This window comes from Pristiophorus japonicus, chromosome 1 (assembly GCF_044704955.1).
Source record: "Pristiophorus japonicus isolate sPriJap1 chromosome 1, sPriJap1.hap1, whole genome shotgun sequence".
Classification (NCBI taxonomy): Eukaryota; Metazoa; Chordata; class Chondrichthyes; family Pristiophoridae; genus Pristiophorus; species Pristiophorus japonicus.
In genome coordinates this window covers 220,960,407-220,977,180 of record NC_091977.1, presented here as the reverse complement: position 1 = coordinate 220,977,180, position 16,774 = coordinate 220,960,407, and the positions used below count along the sequence as shown (strand labels likewise).

Genomic DNA, 16,774 nt, shown 5'->3' with positions numbered 1-16,774 from the left:
TTTTCCTTGACTATTACAACTATAAATCACACTGCAAAGACTGTCAAGTAAGACAGGCATTGCACTTATGAAGGATTCACAGATATCCAGCAATGGAAAACATTTGCCCTGAATTTTACATGTGCAAACAGGATTTCCACCACATTCCAGCAAAGTTCTGGCGACACAGAGGCAGAAACTCCAAGGAAATTAAGGGCCATTATTTAGGAATCTATGTTTAGATTTTAGAACTGTTATAGGCCACTAAACTACGGACAATTGGAGGTTGTGTAAATTCCACAAAAAATAAGTCCTACCCCTGAATATTTTTTGTAGTACAATCCGGACATATAAATTACATAAATTGAAATAACAGTGGGGTCTGATTGTCTCATTTGATCTACCAGATGAAACAAATAACTTGAAGGAAGTGAATGACAAAATGTAAAATATTGCAACCTCTCCCACTTGATTTATTTCCAGAGAAAAGCTAATGAACACCATGTTTTAAAATAACTACTGTAAATGAAATCACTTATTTTAAAGTTCTCTCTCTCCTCTTCACCTGGATCCACAATAGAGTCCATCATTGACTAGGTCAGCAGATGACAGTCAAATTCAATGACATCATACACACCACAGTATGTTATCTCAAGATCTCATGACTATAGGCATGAGACAGATTATTAAATCATATTAATAGAATTGGAGTTTCTTTTAAAGAATGGGATGGTGTTTTGGGGGTTCTTTAATTCCAGTATTTTTTGGTTGTTACATTCATAGCACAGTATACAGTGTACATAGTACATTATGGTACTGAGTAAAGTTTAGTGATTGGCTTGGGTAATGGATGGCACTATATGGGGATTCAGGAAGTAATAGTGGTGTTGGTGTGTACTGTGGTCAGTGCCTGGCGGGTTTTGGTTGTGAAAAACAGTAATTTTTTAATTTAAACGCACGATTATTGAGTCACAAGGTGCATTTGCACTGCACACAGAAAATTGAGCACAAATCATTCTTGGTTTGGAAAGCTAATTTCAAATGACTCTTCCAAACCTATTCTCACTTTTCAAGCCCTATTATGATGTAACAAAGCTGTCCGGAAAATTTTGGGTTACGAACTGTTGAACACCACATTTAAATTGTGATATACTTCAAGCAAGAGCTGGACCTTTTTCTGGTAAACATCACCTCTTACAAAAGGTAGGTATGCAGGGAATTCAGGGACAGAATAATCTGCAATAGTTTTGATTGCCTAGATGGATTGGAGTTTCTGTTAATGTGGTCTCAAACATTAAACCCTTTATTTTCAACACTTTGCATTCTTGGACAGATTTATATGCACCTTTGGAAGTGGCTTATAGAGTTGCAGTGAATGGTGAGACATAATGACACCTCCCATAATGGTGATGAGTATGAAAGGAATGGCTTGGGCATTGTTTGGATGCTTTATGGTGTTGGTGTGGGGTGGTGCCAACCTGGTGCATCATGTGGCACCTAGGGTCAAGTGAATGAAATCTGGCCATGATGAGGCCATACCTGGCCTCCCAGGCAGCAATGTTGTCAGGTGCAGATGCCCTCTGTCCTGTGCAGCATTAGTGGAATGCGGAGAAGGTTATTGTTGTTGCTGCTGCTGGTGTTGGGGCTGATCATGATGGGATTCTGAAGACCAACTGAGAGAGTTTCAAGGGCACCCATGCTGATGGAATAGATGGCAGGTAAAGTAGAGATGACAGAAGTGAAAGGTAATGAGGTCAGACTGGATGGAGACTTGCATAAAGACTGGAAGCATCCTGAACCTGTAGTGGAATTGCAGTTTGGAGAAGGTAGTGGTTAAAGGAACATTTCTCAATCAGCTGGGAACTTTTGAAGTTGTCAGTTCATCAGCTGATTCAATGGTCGCTGACCTCCCACCTCAGCTTCACAGAGATCTAGGCACAGCGGGAAATCGGTGGGCGATCTGTCAAGTCCAAAAAGCGGGGGGGGGGGGGGGGGGGGAAACATTAAGTGGCTGTAAACAAGCCACTAATGATTTTAAATATCTCCCCCACCGCTGATTGTTGGGTTTGCTCAGTGCTGACAGACCTGACATTTGGTAAAGGTGGGTTCACAGCAGGGGGGGGGGGGAATACTTTCTCACCCGACCCACCACCGATCGCGCCACTGACCCCCGCAAAATCCAGCCCTCTATGTTTCACAACAGGCAATTTCTTGTGGCATGTCGTCCATTTTCATAGGAGGTTACTTTTGTTTTTAAGAAATGAACAGGTCCCTGCACTACAATAAGTGTACAATATGTGTAAAGAAAAATTAATTTACTAACTAAATCATTAAAAAAGGCAAGGCATATGGTAATTCAAACATACACACACTGTATCAAACTAAAATAAAAATTCCAGCAAATTGTGAAATACAATTGTGAAAAAGACGAATGAAAGAATAGTAATAGGAAGGGCAAGTGGTTTACATCCAGGCTTTCCAAATGACACCTTTGCAAGTGAGGGTGTACAAATCAGTTTGTAAGGCACAGGAAAATGTTTTCCTCTGGAAATAAGATAAGACCCAACTGCTGATTGAACTTTCAACTTGAAAGTGAAAGGCCCAGCAGCCACTCCTTAACTTTGCCTTCTCTCTTTTCTTCTCGCCTTTGTTTTTATAGTGCACTACATATTCTATTAAATTGATGAGATTATTCCATATGATGTTTGCTACCATCTCTTGGGAGCCTCAAGGCAGAAATTATGCAGTCTTGGGCTTCAACATCCTCTTCATGTGAGGCAAAATCAAGTTATTTTTCCATGAAGCCACATTTGGCTGTGTACAATTAGCCACCAGAGGCACAATAGTGCAGTAGATGCCCCCAATTGACACCTGACTCTCACGTGTACGCTTTATTGACATTGCTTCTCTTTCACTGAGGAGAAGCTTTTTGGCCTAAAATAGATGTCTGAATATCTATTAATAAAGAGCTGAAAAGCGGATTTAGGCTGGCTAGCTCTCAGCTGGCACAGACACAATGGGCCAAATGGCCTCCTTCTGTACCGTAAATATCTGTGATTCTAATCTATGATCTGTGAAGAAGAACTCATTTTCACAGAAGAATACAGAAATCAAAATATTCTTTTCTTTTGGTAACATTCATTCCTTGTTGGTGTTTCATATCTGGGCCTTGTTTTTGTATCAAGATCACATACCGCTCAGGATATGGGCAAGATTTTATAGAAGCAAAGTCATAAGTAATGCCTTCCTTGTTCATTCAACCTCCGCGTATAATTGACTAAAACATTTTTATGCAAGTGTAATAGGTAAAGCCAAATTGACAAAATAGTCAGAAAAGACATGTATACAAATAATATGTTATTGGGGAAATGATGAGATGCTGTTTATCTACAGGAATCTTTAAATAATGGCATTTTGGATTGACATTTTGAACATTGCTTTGCAAAAATGTGACCATATTTCAGCCTTGGAAAAAGGCTTCAACATTTTTATCCTCCTATATGAGCCTATTTGCCTTTAACTGGCAACATCCTCTAATCATTTAAGGGATCCAACAGGCCACTCTTCATTATGGTCCCTGTGCAAGGCTCAATCTACACGGAGCATATGTAAATTAGTAAAATTAGCTGTCGACATCAAATCCAGTGAGATCAGCTTTCTACTTCAGTTGCACAACTGTGCTTATGTGCACAATGATCCTATGGCAATTTTTCCAGTGCTTGTGGAACTTGTCCTATTAAGTACAGTGCCCGGAGGTAGTAGACCTTCAACAGTATTGATTTTACCTGAAAAAGCACAACTACCGCAAAATGCTGTTTTGATGGAGATGGTGGCCATCAGTGTCTAACTAATACAATTGTTATTTGCACACAAAGGTATAACAGTAAATGTAATTAACTGCGGGGGAAGCTAGTTCAGTGGTTATACAGAAAGAAGTGCGGTCCTAAATTAAGGCACGTCAATACTTCAAACAGACAATGCAAAATTTTGAGTCGATTTTCCCTTAATTTATGAAATTAACCAGCCTTGAAAAATCACCTGACCTCCACCCACAAAGTGATCTTATCACAGAGCAATGAGAACTTTTAGAAATGAGGAAAAAACCTTAAATCACAACAATTTGAATTGGTATAACGCCTTTAACATAGAATGCTTCACAAATGGTCATTAGGAATTAATATTTAGCCAGACAGAGGCAGATTAGGAGTTGAGGCAGAAAGATTGAATGAAGAGGACAATGTTTTTCAAGTGGAAAGAGAGAAGAAGAGGTCAAGGAAGGGAGTTTCAGGAAGCAGGACTGATGTGACTGAAGGTTCTATCGCCAATGTTGGGCAAAAGCAGAGGGCATGACTAGAAGGCCAGAATCAGATGAACATGATCCTTGGAAAGGGTTATAGGGTATGGGGCGCTCGCAAAGTTAAGGTGGGGCAAGGCTATGGAGGGATTTAATATGTTGGGGAGTGGAGAGCCTGTGGAGGCCAGTGAAGGTGGGGGTGATGGACGATTAAACATAGTGGGGGACAACTGAAGGTTTGGAGTTTATGGAGGAAGTAAGTTTGGAGGTCAGTTAGGAAGGTGTTGGAATAGTCGATTATGGAACTGACGAAGACATGTGTTACAAACATAGAAAATATGTTTCTAGCCTGCACCGCCATTCAATGAGTTCATGGCTGAACATGCAACTTCAGTACCCCATTCCTGCTTTCTCGCCATATCCCTTGATCCCCCTAGTAGTAAGGACTTCATCTAACTCCTTTTTGACTATATTTAGTGAATTGGCCTCAACAACTTTCTGTGGTAGAGAATTCCACAGGTTCACCACTCTCTGGGTGAAGAAGTTTCTCCTCATCTCGGTCCTAAATGGCTTACCCCTTATCCTTAGACTGTGTCCCCTGGTTCTGGACTTCCCCAACATTGGGAACATTCTTCCTGCATCTAACCTGTCTAAACCCATCAGAATTTTAAACGTTTCTATGAGGTCCCCTCTCATTCTTCTGAACTCCAATGAATACAAGCCCAGTTGATTCAGTCTTTCTTGATAGGTCAGTCCCGCCATCCCGGGAATCAGTCTGGTGAACCTTTGCTGCACTCCCTCAATAGCAAGAATGTCCTTCCTCAGGTTAGGAGACCAAAACTGTACACAATACTCCAGGTGTGGCCTCGCCAAGGCCCTGTACAACTGTAGCAATACCTCCCTGCCCCTGTACTCAAATCCCCTCACTATGAAGGCCAACATGCCATTTGCTTTCTTAACCGCCTGCTGTACCTGCATGCCAACCTTCAATGACTGATGTACCATGACACCCAGGTCTCGTTGCACCTCCCCTTTTCCTAATCTGTCACCATTCAGATAATAGTCTGTCTCTCTGTTTTTACCACCAAAGTGGATAACCTCTCATTTATCCACATTATACTTCATCTGCCATGCATTTGCTCACTCACCTAACCTATCCAAGTCGCTCTGCAGCCTCACAGCATCCTCCTCGCAGCTCACACTGCCACCCAACTTAGTGTCATCCGCAAATTTGGAGAAATTACATTTAATCCCCTCGTCTAAATCATTAATGTACATTGTAAACAGCTGGGGCCCCAGCACAGAACCTTGCAGTACCCTACTCGTCACTGCCTGCCATTCGGAAAAGTCCCCATTTACTCCTACTCTTTGCTTCCTGTCTGACAACCAGTTCTCAATCCATGTCAGCACACTACCCCCAATCCCATGTGCTTTAACTTTGCACATTAATCTCTTGTGTGGGACCTTGTCGAAAGCCTTCTGAAAGTCTAAATACACCACATCAACTGGTTCTCCCTTGTCCACTCTACTGGAAACATCCTCAAAAAATTCCAGAAGTTTTGTCAAGCATGATTTCCCTTTCACAAATCCATGCTGACTTGGACCTATCATGTCACCTCTTTCCAAATGCACTGCTATGACATCCTTAATAATTGATTCCATCATTTTACCCACTACCGATGTCAGGCTGACCGGTCTATAATTCCCTGTTTTCTCTCTCCCTCCTTTTTTAAAAAGTGGGGTTACATTGGTTACCCTCCACTCCATTGGAACTGATCCAGAGTCTATGGAATGTTGGAAAATGACTGTCAATGCATCCGCTATTTCCAAAGCCACCTCCTTAAGTACTCTGGGATGCAGTCCATCAGGCCCTAGGGATTTATCGGCCTTCAATCCCATCAATTTCCCCAACACAATTTCCCGAATAATAAGGATTTCCCTCAGTTCCTCCTCCTTACTAGACCCTCTGACCCCTTTTCATCAGTGTATGGGGTGGAGGCAGGAAATGTGCAAAGGTGGAAGTAAGAACTTTTAATGATGGATTTAGGGTTTAATGCTCAGGTCAGAATCGAATATTATGCCAAGATTGTGAATGGTTTGACTAACCCGAAAGAATAGCCAGGAAGGGGGGTTGAATCAGAGACAAATTAGCAGATTCGATGGCAGGGGAGAAAATGATGGGAATAAAAAGATCTCAACTTTTTGCTTGCTTGAGAAATAATCTATTTTGGCATAGTTGAAAACCTATCTTGAATTTGATCTTCCAAAGTATTACTGCAAAAAGGATAATTGGAACAGATTTTTTCTTCCCTACTTGAATATATCTTTAATTGTATATAATTACAATATTGATTTTATGTAACCGAAAAAATAGTAGCTTGGTGATTGAGAGCAAAAAAAGCAAACTAGCAAAAGATGTTGCCCTAGATTGTGTCCGACTCAACAATGGGGGGCGGGGGGGGCGATGGGGCTAAATTACATTGCAGACATTCTTCTGATAATCAATTTGCAGGATATGCAGGTGTTGGATAGTTAAACCAGTTTGTCATCATCAACCAGCTGTACTGTCCAGTGTGTCATCATTTGCATCGCTTCATGTCATTCTGACCTAGTCAAATTAAACTTGGGATTCTTTAGCTGCAGAGAGATTGTAAAAACCTTGATGGATCAAAGCTGTGTTTTTACACAACAGCTGGGCAGTATACAATGTCTTGCTTCAATTTTACAACATTCAGACAAGCCCCATCTCTGAAGGAAAAATTGAAATCACTTGAAATATTTCAGGAATGCCTGGAAATGCAGGGTAAAATATCAACCATGTTGCCAGTATAAATGGAGTTGGTTGCCAAGAGTTGAGTTGTAGTAATGGAAGTAGCCCCTGGAGACGAAGATAAAATAGGCTAGTACCATATTTACCAATGTTTATTCTACTCCAGCTAATAAATATTAACAATGGGTAAACCTGTTATGCTGCCCGCAATATCTAAACTCAGTAGCCATTACATACTCCAGCTCAGCACAAATCCTGATGTAGTGATGGTAGAATAGAGTGGCTGAGCCTACACACACTTATTGGATTAAGTTCTGAACTTGGACCTCTTTGCAACAACTACTCTGGGAGCACACATTTTAGTGAAAAAGTTCAGAACATAGGAAAGCATGGAAGAATAAAATTCCATTCAGGCCAATCAAATCAACTCAGTTCACAGATTAGCACTACTATGGACTGGTAACCACTTATTTAATTTCTTGGGGAAAGGCTCTGCAGAGTTTCTCCCTGCCCTCTCGAAGGTAATTAAGCAAAGCTCTAGCATATTTACCTATTCCCACTTTTTAAAAAAGGAGGGAGAGAGAAAACAGGGGATTATAGACCGGTCAGCCTGACATCGGTAGTGGGTAAAATGATGGAATGATGGAATCAATTATTAAGGATGTCATAGCAGCGCATTTGGAAAGAGGTGACATGATAGGTCCAAGTCAGCATGGATTTGTGAAAGGGAAATCATGCTTGACAAATCTTCTGGAATTTTTTGAGGATGTTTCCAGTAGAGTGGACAAGGGGGAACCAGTTGATGTGGTGTATTGGACTTTCAGAAGGCTTTCGACAAGGTCCCACACAAGAAATTAATGTGCAAAGTTAAAGCACATGGGATTGGGGGTAGGGTGGGACATGGATTGAGAACTGGTTGTCAGACAGGAAGCAAAGAGTAGGAGTAAATGGGTACTTTTCAGAATGGCAGGCAGTGACTAGTGGGGTACCGCAAGGTTCTGTGCTGGGGCCCCAGCTGTTTACATTGTACATTAATGATTTAGATGAGGTGATTAAATGTAGTATCTCCAAATTTGCGGATGACACTAAGTTGGGTGGCAGTGTGAGCTGCGAGGAGGATGCTATGAGGCTGCAGAGTGACTTGGATAGGTTAGGTGAGTGGGCAAATGCATGGCAGATGAAGTATAATGTGGATAAATGTGAGGTTATCCACTTTGGTTGTAAAAACAGAGAGACAGACTATTATCTGAATGGTGACAGATTAGGAAAAGGAGAGGTGCAACGAGACCTGGGTGTCATGGTACATCAGTCATTGAAGGTTGGCATGCAGGTATAGCAGGCGGTTAAGAAAGCAAATGGCATGTTGGCCTTCATAGCGAGGGGATTTGAGTACAGGGGCAGGGAGGTGTTACTACAGTTGTACAGGGCCTTGGTGAGGCCACACCTGGAGTATTGTGTACAGTTTTGGTCTCCTAACTTGAGGAAGGACATTCTTGCTATTGAGGGAGTGCAGCGATGGTTCACCAGACTGATTCCCGGGGTGGCGGCACTGACATATCAAGAAAGACTGGATCAACTGGGCTTGTATTCATTGGAGTTCAGAAGAATGAGAGGGGACCTCATAGAAACGTTTAAAATTCTGATGGGTATAGACAGGTTAGATGCAGGAAGAATGTTCCCAATGTTGGGGAAGTCCAGAACCAGGGATCACAGTCTTAAGGATAAGAGGTAAGCCATTTAGGACCGAGATGAGGAGAAACTTCCTCATCCAGAGAGTGGTGAACCTGTGGAATTCTCTACCACAGAAAGTTGTTGAGGCCAATTCACTAAATATATTCAAAAAGGAGTTAGATGTCGTCCTTACTACTAGGGGGATCAAGGGGTATGGCGAGAAAGCAGGAATGGGGTACTGAAGTTGCATGTTCAGCCATGAACTCATTGAATGGCGGTGCAGGCTCGAAGGACTGAATGGCCTACTCCTGCACCTATTTTCTATGTTTCTATGCATTCAGTTTCACCAGTTCTATGGTCCCAGTAGGCCAGGAACCATCATGTTCCATAAGGTACTTGATCATTTTTAACTATAGTTAACCTCACTATTTTCAATCCTATTCCTACTCGAGATGTTTATTCACCTTATCAATTTGTCCAGGCTGTCAGTTTTGCACTCAATTCTTCTAATTCTGTGTTAACCATCTATATTATCTATGCCACTCAATATTTTAAATATTTTAAAGGCCTTTTTTGTGCACTCTCAATCTTTCTTTGTCCAAAACAGGTATAGTTCTTTGATGTCTTTTGATAACATTAACATATATGTTAAAAATATTAAACTTCTATGCTGTATTTTAATCTTTGTAAATTTTCTGAAAACCTGTAATTGCAGTTGACATGTTCTGTGATCATTAGTTCTAAAATTGTATGGAAATCATAACTTCAAATGTTGCTGCCACTGTAGATAAATACTGTGTAGTAAAATAACTTATTTCCATACAGTTTGTATAAGTATTGCCTCATGCAAGATGGCTGTATTACAGCTAGAAACATTTAAGTGAGCATACAGAAACTGCAAAAAGGTGGTTTAATGTTACTCTAAGGGTTTAAAATTTTTGCTGTACAAAGTTTATTTACTGTAATCTCCAATAATTACAATAGATATTGTGGATAATATAACACATTATCTGATATCACATGCATTTTCTAGGTTTCTGATTAATTGAGAAATCCAGCATACAGTACCCCTTTTTTTAAATAAGTTCCTCCATGATTAAAATGAGGAAATGTAGTGTGTAGTGTGGCATTGGGCTATGCAGACCAGGAAGGCTTTAGTATAAAAACAGAAAATGCTGGAAATCTCAGCGGGTCAGGCAGCATCTGTGGAGAGAAAGCAGAGTTAACATTTCGGGTCAATGACCCTTCGTCAGAACTGGAGAGTGTTCGGAAAGAATGGATTCTTAACAAGCACTGAAAGAGGGAGGGGAAGAAAGAACAAAAGGGAAGGCCTGTGATACGATGGAAGACTGGAGAGATTAGAGAGACAAAAAGGATGATTGCCCAAATTCAAATGGTAATGGCAGGAGTTAGAAAAACATTAGTCAAGATAGGGTGTGAATTGCGGGATAATGACCAGCTGCCATTAGAGACAAGGAGAAAAAAAGAAACAGGCTCTGGGAGAGAGGGGAGGAAAGGGAGCCAAAGATTGGCAGCGGCTACACTCTGAAATTGTTGAACTCGATGTTCAACAATCTTTGGCTCCCTTTCCTTCCCTATTCCCCTCTCCCCTCCTCCCCCTGCCCCTCTCAGAGTCTGTTTCTTTTTTTTTTCCCTTGTCTCTAATGGCAGTTGGTCATTATCTCGCTATTCACACCCTATATTGACTCATGTTTTTCTAACTCCTGCCATTACCATTTGAATTTGGGCAATCATCCCTTTTGTCTCTCTAATCTCTCCTGTCTTCCAACCTATCACAGACCTTCCCTTTTGTTCTTTCTTCCCCTCCCTCTTTCAGTGCTTGTTAAGAATCCATTCTTTCCGAACATTCTAGTTCTGACGAAGGGTCATTGACCCAAAACGTTAACTCTGCTTTCTCTCCACAGATGCTGCCTGACCTGCTGAGATTTCCAGCATTTTCCATTTTTATTCCAGATTACAGCATCTGCAGTATTTTGCTTTTGTATTAGGCCTTAGTATAGATCCCTGGCCTATGCTGAGTCACTGCACCTCAACTAGTGCATAGATGGGTGATGGTATAACAATACACAGATGGAGAAAATGGGCTTGGTTCCTCCTCAATCCAATGTCCTCTGCTGGAAATGTACGACACTCACTGTTGAAGTGCACACGTATGGAATAACCACTCACTAAAGTACCACAGCACGAGTCACACCCTGCAGAGGAGGAAGAGTAAGGGGAGAAAAAAAGTTTCCTAAAGTGCCCTTTTAACTGTCTTTGTCTGGATTTGAAAGCAGCATGATAAAGTCTTTGTTATGTGGTCTAACTCGATATTTTCATACAGGTAGAGCATACACTTTTTGGTCTACACTTCATTTGAATAATTGTTGCTGGTATTTGGACAGAGACTGCTTTTTAAAAAAAACTTATCCTCAGTCTTTGCCACTGGTCACAGCAGGAAGAACATTTTAATAACTTTCACAGAGGCAGTTTGCATCACTTGCTCCATGATGCATTCAAATTAAATTGTAAATATTGAAATGCTATGAGTTTTAATATTGTAGTCTTTTGGGAATGTAACTGCGTCCACTACTCCTCCTGAGAAGTGCCTTGGGACACTCTTACATGAAAGGAGCTATATAAATATAAGTTGTTGTACTTTAATATCCCTGTCTGGAATTCAAGGAAGGCTGCCTAATACAGAATTGAAGTGAGGAAGAGCTCATTATTGCTGCAACTTAACAATAATATTTTAGTTTACTTGGAGGTTTTACAGACTTGACAAGTCGTGTCTCTAGAAATTTAACAGGACAAAAATAATTGAAATGCCACAGGTACCCGCGGGTAAAGACCCACGTATCCCAGGGGCGCATGCGGTTTGCAAGCGCCCCTGGGATCACGTGGGCTTGCCCAACCAATAAAAGAAGGGAATCTTCATTCATACTTACGGGGTTTCCATTCGTACAGAACTCCCATAAGTACGAATGGGAATTACTTAAAAAATACACAAACACTTGACATAAATGAAAAAAGCAATACATATTTAAAATTTATTAAAATGCCATTTAATTAAATATTTTTAACAGAAATTTAATTTTTAAGAAAAAAATTACATGTTTTAACAGGGCTAAAAATAAACTTACTTTATTGAACAGGGTTTTAATGCATAAATGAGTGATAACATTTTATTTTTCTATTTTTTAAAACTTTTATGCTGATAAAAGCAGGCCTTGCGCTTTTACCAGGCATAACAATTTCAAGGGCATTCGCTGGGCAGAAGCCCAACTCTCTGCCTGTCGAGGCACATTTTTTTCAGATTCATACGATCGGTCAAGAGGATTCTTGATAGATCTCAAATTCCGGGTTTCAGTACATACGCAGTGCATGCCTAAACCTGGAACTTGCGGGACCCCTACAGGTGTATGCGTACCTTGTACGCACACATAAGAACCGCAAATTCAGACCCATTAAGTGAACTAAAGTGTTAATAATATGCAGCAAATATGGAGTATGTTATTTATTTATCATGTAAGTGAGAGAAGCCTAATATTCATGCATTCTGCATTGTTTATGATATACATTCAATATTCAACAGCTTTGCTTTCAAATAGCAGGTAAACGATACCAGTACATTATATTGCCATATTGTCTTAACTTTTTGCCCAAAGTCTTTATAAAAGTTCTTGTCATAGATAATTTCACATCTCAGAAATGCGAATGATACATTTCAGCTTGCTTGTTTGAGGCCAGACATGGGAGTGAGCAACCTCACAATACTGCCTCAAAAAGTGCAGGTGCTCAATCATCTGTGCCTTGTAAATTGTGAGCAGTCACAGCTGAAGTGCAACTGAGAAATTGTATGCATTGGAGTCAATGTTCAGAAGAATCCTGTGATGAAAAGACAAGTCCATGATCCTGAAAGCTCATTTCTCAGTTACAAGTGGCATTACTTGTCTTTGAAGATCAAATAGCTGCCTGCCTTTTACTTGCAGGCCACAGAAACTGAAGCCTCGACATTGGATGGTCCATCACTTGGCTAGTAAAGAAAGTTGTTCTGTTCATTTCCTCTCTATCCTCAGATCTATTAGTCATTATATAATGGAGGGAGAAGGCCGGATTGGTCTTGATTGCATCTATTATGTCCATGGAAATCCTGATACTCTGATCCCCTAGTTCTTCTTGAGACTTTTTCTGGTCTTACATCAGAAAGGACAATAAGCAGAGAGTACTCTGGTTCCCCATGCTGACTAGTCTAAATCGTGACAGCTTCACCACCGAACAAGACAAACTATTTTAAAGATTGAATGCAGACATTGTGCAGTCCATCAAGACTTTTTGCAGAGTCTCAATCCAAAAACTTTAACCATGTCATTAGGTATTTTGTGAGTGGGTGCATTGGTAAGCACTTTGAAATGTAATCCTGTGTAGTAACGAAGCTCAATTAAGGTGCACAACAGCTATTTCTGCTTTCTATCTACTCTCCAAAGAACTCGTCTTTGTAGATCTGTGGTCAACAAGCAAGACAATTTTTTCAGATTGAGTCCATGTATTTCTAGTATATTATTGTTTCAATGAAAATTAGGTGTATATATCATGATATTTGTTATTGTATGTATGTAAGTATATATATATATATGTCAAATCTAACTTTAACTGCGGATTTCAGTTTGACAGGTATTGAATTCCTCTTTCTTGGGGATGGAGGGAGAAAGTCACTATTTGATCATTTTATGTTTATGCTTGTGTAACATTTTGTTGTTTCAATTTTTTATTGATTGGAAGGTATTTTTTGATCCTTGAGTTTATAGACTTGCTGATTTAAATTACTAATGGCTGCACTGATGTAAATAGCAAGAGCTTCTGGAATCTGAACAAGCAAATTGTGTGCTTATACTTTAGCTAAAAGAATTGTTTGTGAATTGAGTAAAATTTATAGACAAATTTATTTTATCTGCTGATTGGATTATTTGAATCTAGTGATTCCACACTTGCATAAGTATATTTATTAGAATAATTGGGTATGTAGCATTGGCAATTGTATTTATGAATATAATATAATAAGATTAGGCTCAAGTTTCGGCCTGAGTTGCTCCTATTTTTTTTGGAGCAACTAGTTTAGAATAGAGCATCTTAGAAATTGCAATTCTCGGCATTTAGTTTGCTCAGTTCTAGTGAGTTAGAATAGTTTCATTTTAGAACAGATTTTTTTTCAAAAGGGGGCGTGTCCAGCCACTTACGCCTGCTTTGCAAGTTTAGCAGCGAAAACTTACTCCAAACTAACTTAGAATGGAGTAAGTGTAGATTTTTGTACACTCAGAAAAACCTCGCCTACATTTAGAAATCAGGCGTAGGGAACAAGAGATGGCTGGTGGGGGGGGGCGGAGTTTACAAACATTAAACACTTCACTTTTACAACTAAAGAGCCATCATCAATAATAAATGATAAATAAATCAATAAATCAACCAATAAATCAAAAAAAAATGAAAAAATAAAAGAAAATCAATCAATAAATAAAAAATTGTTTCTACTCACCTACTGCAGCACCAGGAGCCCTCCAACAGCGTGCTGGGACAGGCACCCACCCCCCCCCCCCCCCCCCCCACAGTCTCTCTCTCTCTCTGTCTCTGTCAGTGTCTCTCTGTGTTTCTGAGACCGAGGGGTGGGGGGAGAGATGAGGGGGAGGGAGGGAGGAGGGGAGAGGGGGAGGGAGGGAGGAGGGGAGAGGGGGGGGAGGGAAGAGCGGAGAGGGGGGGGGAGGGAGGGAGGAGGACGAGGGAAGGGGGAAGAGGAGGATGGAGGGGGAAGGGAGAGGAGGAGGGGGGAGACAAAGGGGGGGAGAGAGAACGGGAGGGAGGGGGAGAGGGATGGGGGAGAGAGAACGGGAGGGATGGGGGAGAACGGGGGCGGGGAAGCTGAACGGGAAGGGAGGCTGAACGGGGGAGGGGGGAGGAGGCTGAATGGGGAGGGGGGGGGAGGGGAGGCTGAACGAGCCCCGCCGCTGCCAACGAAGAAGAGGCCGGGCTGCCGCTGCTGACACTTCGGACGGGGCCCGTCCCCAGCAAGATGCCGGGGGCGTGGGCCCCGCCAACGACGTGGGGGAGGGGGGGGGGGGGAGAGGAGAGAGGGGATTGGGAAGGGCTGAACAGGAGGGAGGTGGGGGGAGGCTGAACGGGAGGGAGGGGGAGGCTGAACAGGAAGGAGGGAGGGAGGGGGAGGCTGAACGGGCGGGAGGGAGGCTGAACAGGTGGGGGGGAGCTGAACGGGAAGGAGGGAGGGAGGAGGGGGGGGGAGTTGAATGGGAGGGAAGCCCGAGTCCCGATCGTCAATGTCTGGTGAGCCCATTCGGCAAGGGCTAGGGGCGACGTTCTCTGGATCCCTCCCACGCAGCCTGCACAGATTCGGGCTGCAAGGAACTACTGCACATGCGCGCACACTCTAGTGCGCATGTGCAGAGATCCCGGCTCTGTTTTCAGTGCCGGGACCTAGCTCCGCCCTCCATGCATTCTGCTGCACTGCGCCAAGGGCCTAGATCGACCAGACAGAGGGGAGAATACCAAGGTAAATAATAGGCGCCATTTCTGTTCTTAAAAAGTCGGCGCACTATGCACCATTCTAACACTGGGGGTAAACTTGGGCCCTTTGTGTGTAAACTAAATTAAAATAGGTCTCTTGCAACTTTTTCATGATTGATCAGCTGAAAGGCTCACTTAATTCCCTGCATGAGGGAGAGATGATTCATGATGTGACAATACCAAAATGGTATGAGAAGACAAAACCAATAACCTGGACTTTGTTGTTCAAAGCTAAAAAGACATTTTATTTTTTAAAAGCACTTCTTACAAAGGGAAATTGACCATGAATTTTTTAAATGATGCTGTTTGTATTAAATTTGTACTTCATATTTCTATCTAATTGTAAATAAATTCAATTTGTTGTAAAATCTCTTCTGATCACATGTGGAAGTGAGTGCAAGGTTACAAGTTTCATTCCATGCCACCAACAGGGAGCACAGTTCAGAGAATTGTTGGCTAGTGTAGCCGCAACTCCAACTCACTCCAACTGGTAGAGCAGAATCATGTGATTAGCCCTTGTGTTTAAACCAGCAAGAAGTAGGTTATTATTAATTCTCGATCACACAACCCTGCTATGGCATTTTATGGAACAGGTATAGCTTCAGGATTGTGGAGAGAAGATCACCTAACAGGGATTGATGTTGAACCACAGAGAGAAAGCAGTTCTGTATTATGTAAAAAAAAATTGTAACTGTTGTATCTGTAAGCACTCTAGTATTGACTCCACGAAGTAAGGTATTGTACTTGAACTGTGGTGACAGTCCATTTATTGCAGCTCCTGAGTGAGGATACAGTATGATGAGCTCCCTTTTATACCTGGTTACCTGTAGGTCTCCGCCAGTTGCACCCTCTGGTGGTACAAGCATAGTGTATACAGTGTGAAGATACATCCAGTAGTCTTATGTAACTATACATTGAGTGTACAGGATATATACTTATGTTATACATACACAACATCACTCTCCCCTAACCTGTGCCACTAGCCTTTGCATTGTGTGCTCTGGCTCTAGACTTGAGTGCCCAAAGCCCTTGCACCTTGACTATGCTTTGGCTTGGCTCTCTCCCTGTTGGCCCACAAGTCCTTATTGCCACAACATTGGGCAATGGTCAGCAGTGGATGGTTAGAGGTTGCAGTGCGGGTTGAGTGGGTTCTGGGTGTGATCCATGTGTGCCCATGGCTACATACATCCATTTCCCCTTCCCAACCCCCACCCCCCCCATATATAGGCCATGTGTGTAGCTCAACACCTGTATGTGCATACATGTACAGAAGGAAAGAACAAAAAAAAGGAACATAGGATTAATTTCTTCACTGTTTGGGTTTTTCAGTAGTGGAACAAGTACATTTTACAGGTAAGGTACGTACGTGGTATCACAGTCTTGTCCCTGGGTTTTGTAGGTGCAAGTGGGTGAGGACGCTAGTTCCAGATGTACGGGGTGGTTTTCGGTGGGGGGGGGGGGGGGTGTCAGCTTTCCCTTCTGACCTT

At 41.9% G+C, this 16,774-nt stretch overlaps 1 protein-coding gene across 6 annotated transcripts in view; it reads left to right on the top strand.

Moving 5' to 3' along the window:
* Nucleotides 1-16,774, top strand: part of LOC139268435 (coiled-coil domain-containing protein 171-like) — a 413,113-nt gene that overhangs the window by 312,920 nt on the left and 83,419 nt on the right. Inside the window, exon 23 of one of the 6 annotated variants that reach the window (XM_070886622.1) lies at nt 12,707-12,871. The exons of the other annotated variants lie outside the window; for them this stretch is intronic. Within the exon in view, the coding sequence (XP_070742723.1) occupies nt 12,707-12,754 (48 nt within the window). The 3' untranslated portion in view covers nt 12,755-12,871. Of the gene's footprint in view, nt 1-12,706; nt 12,872-16,774 lie in introns of those variants that run through there. 6 annotated transcript variants of the gene reach the window in all.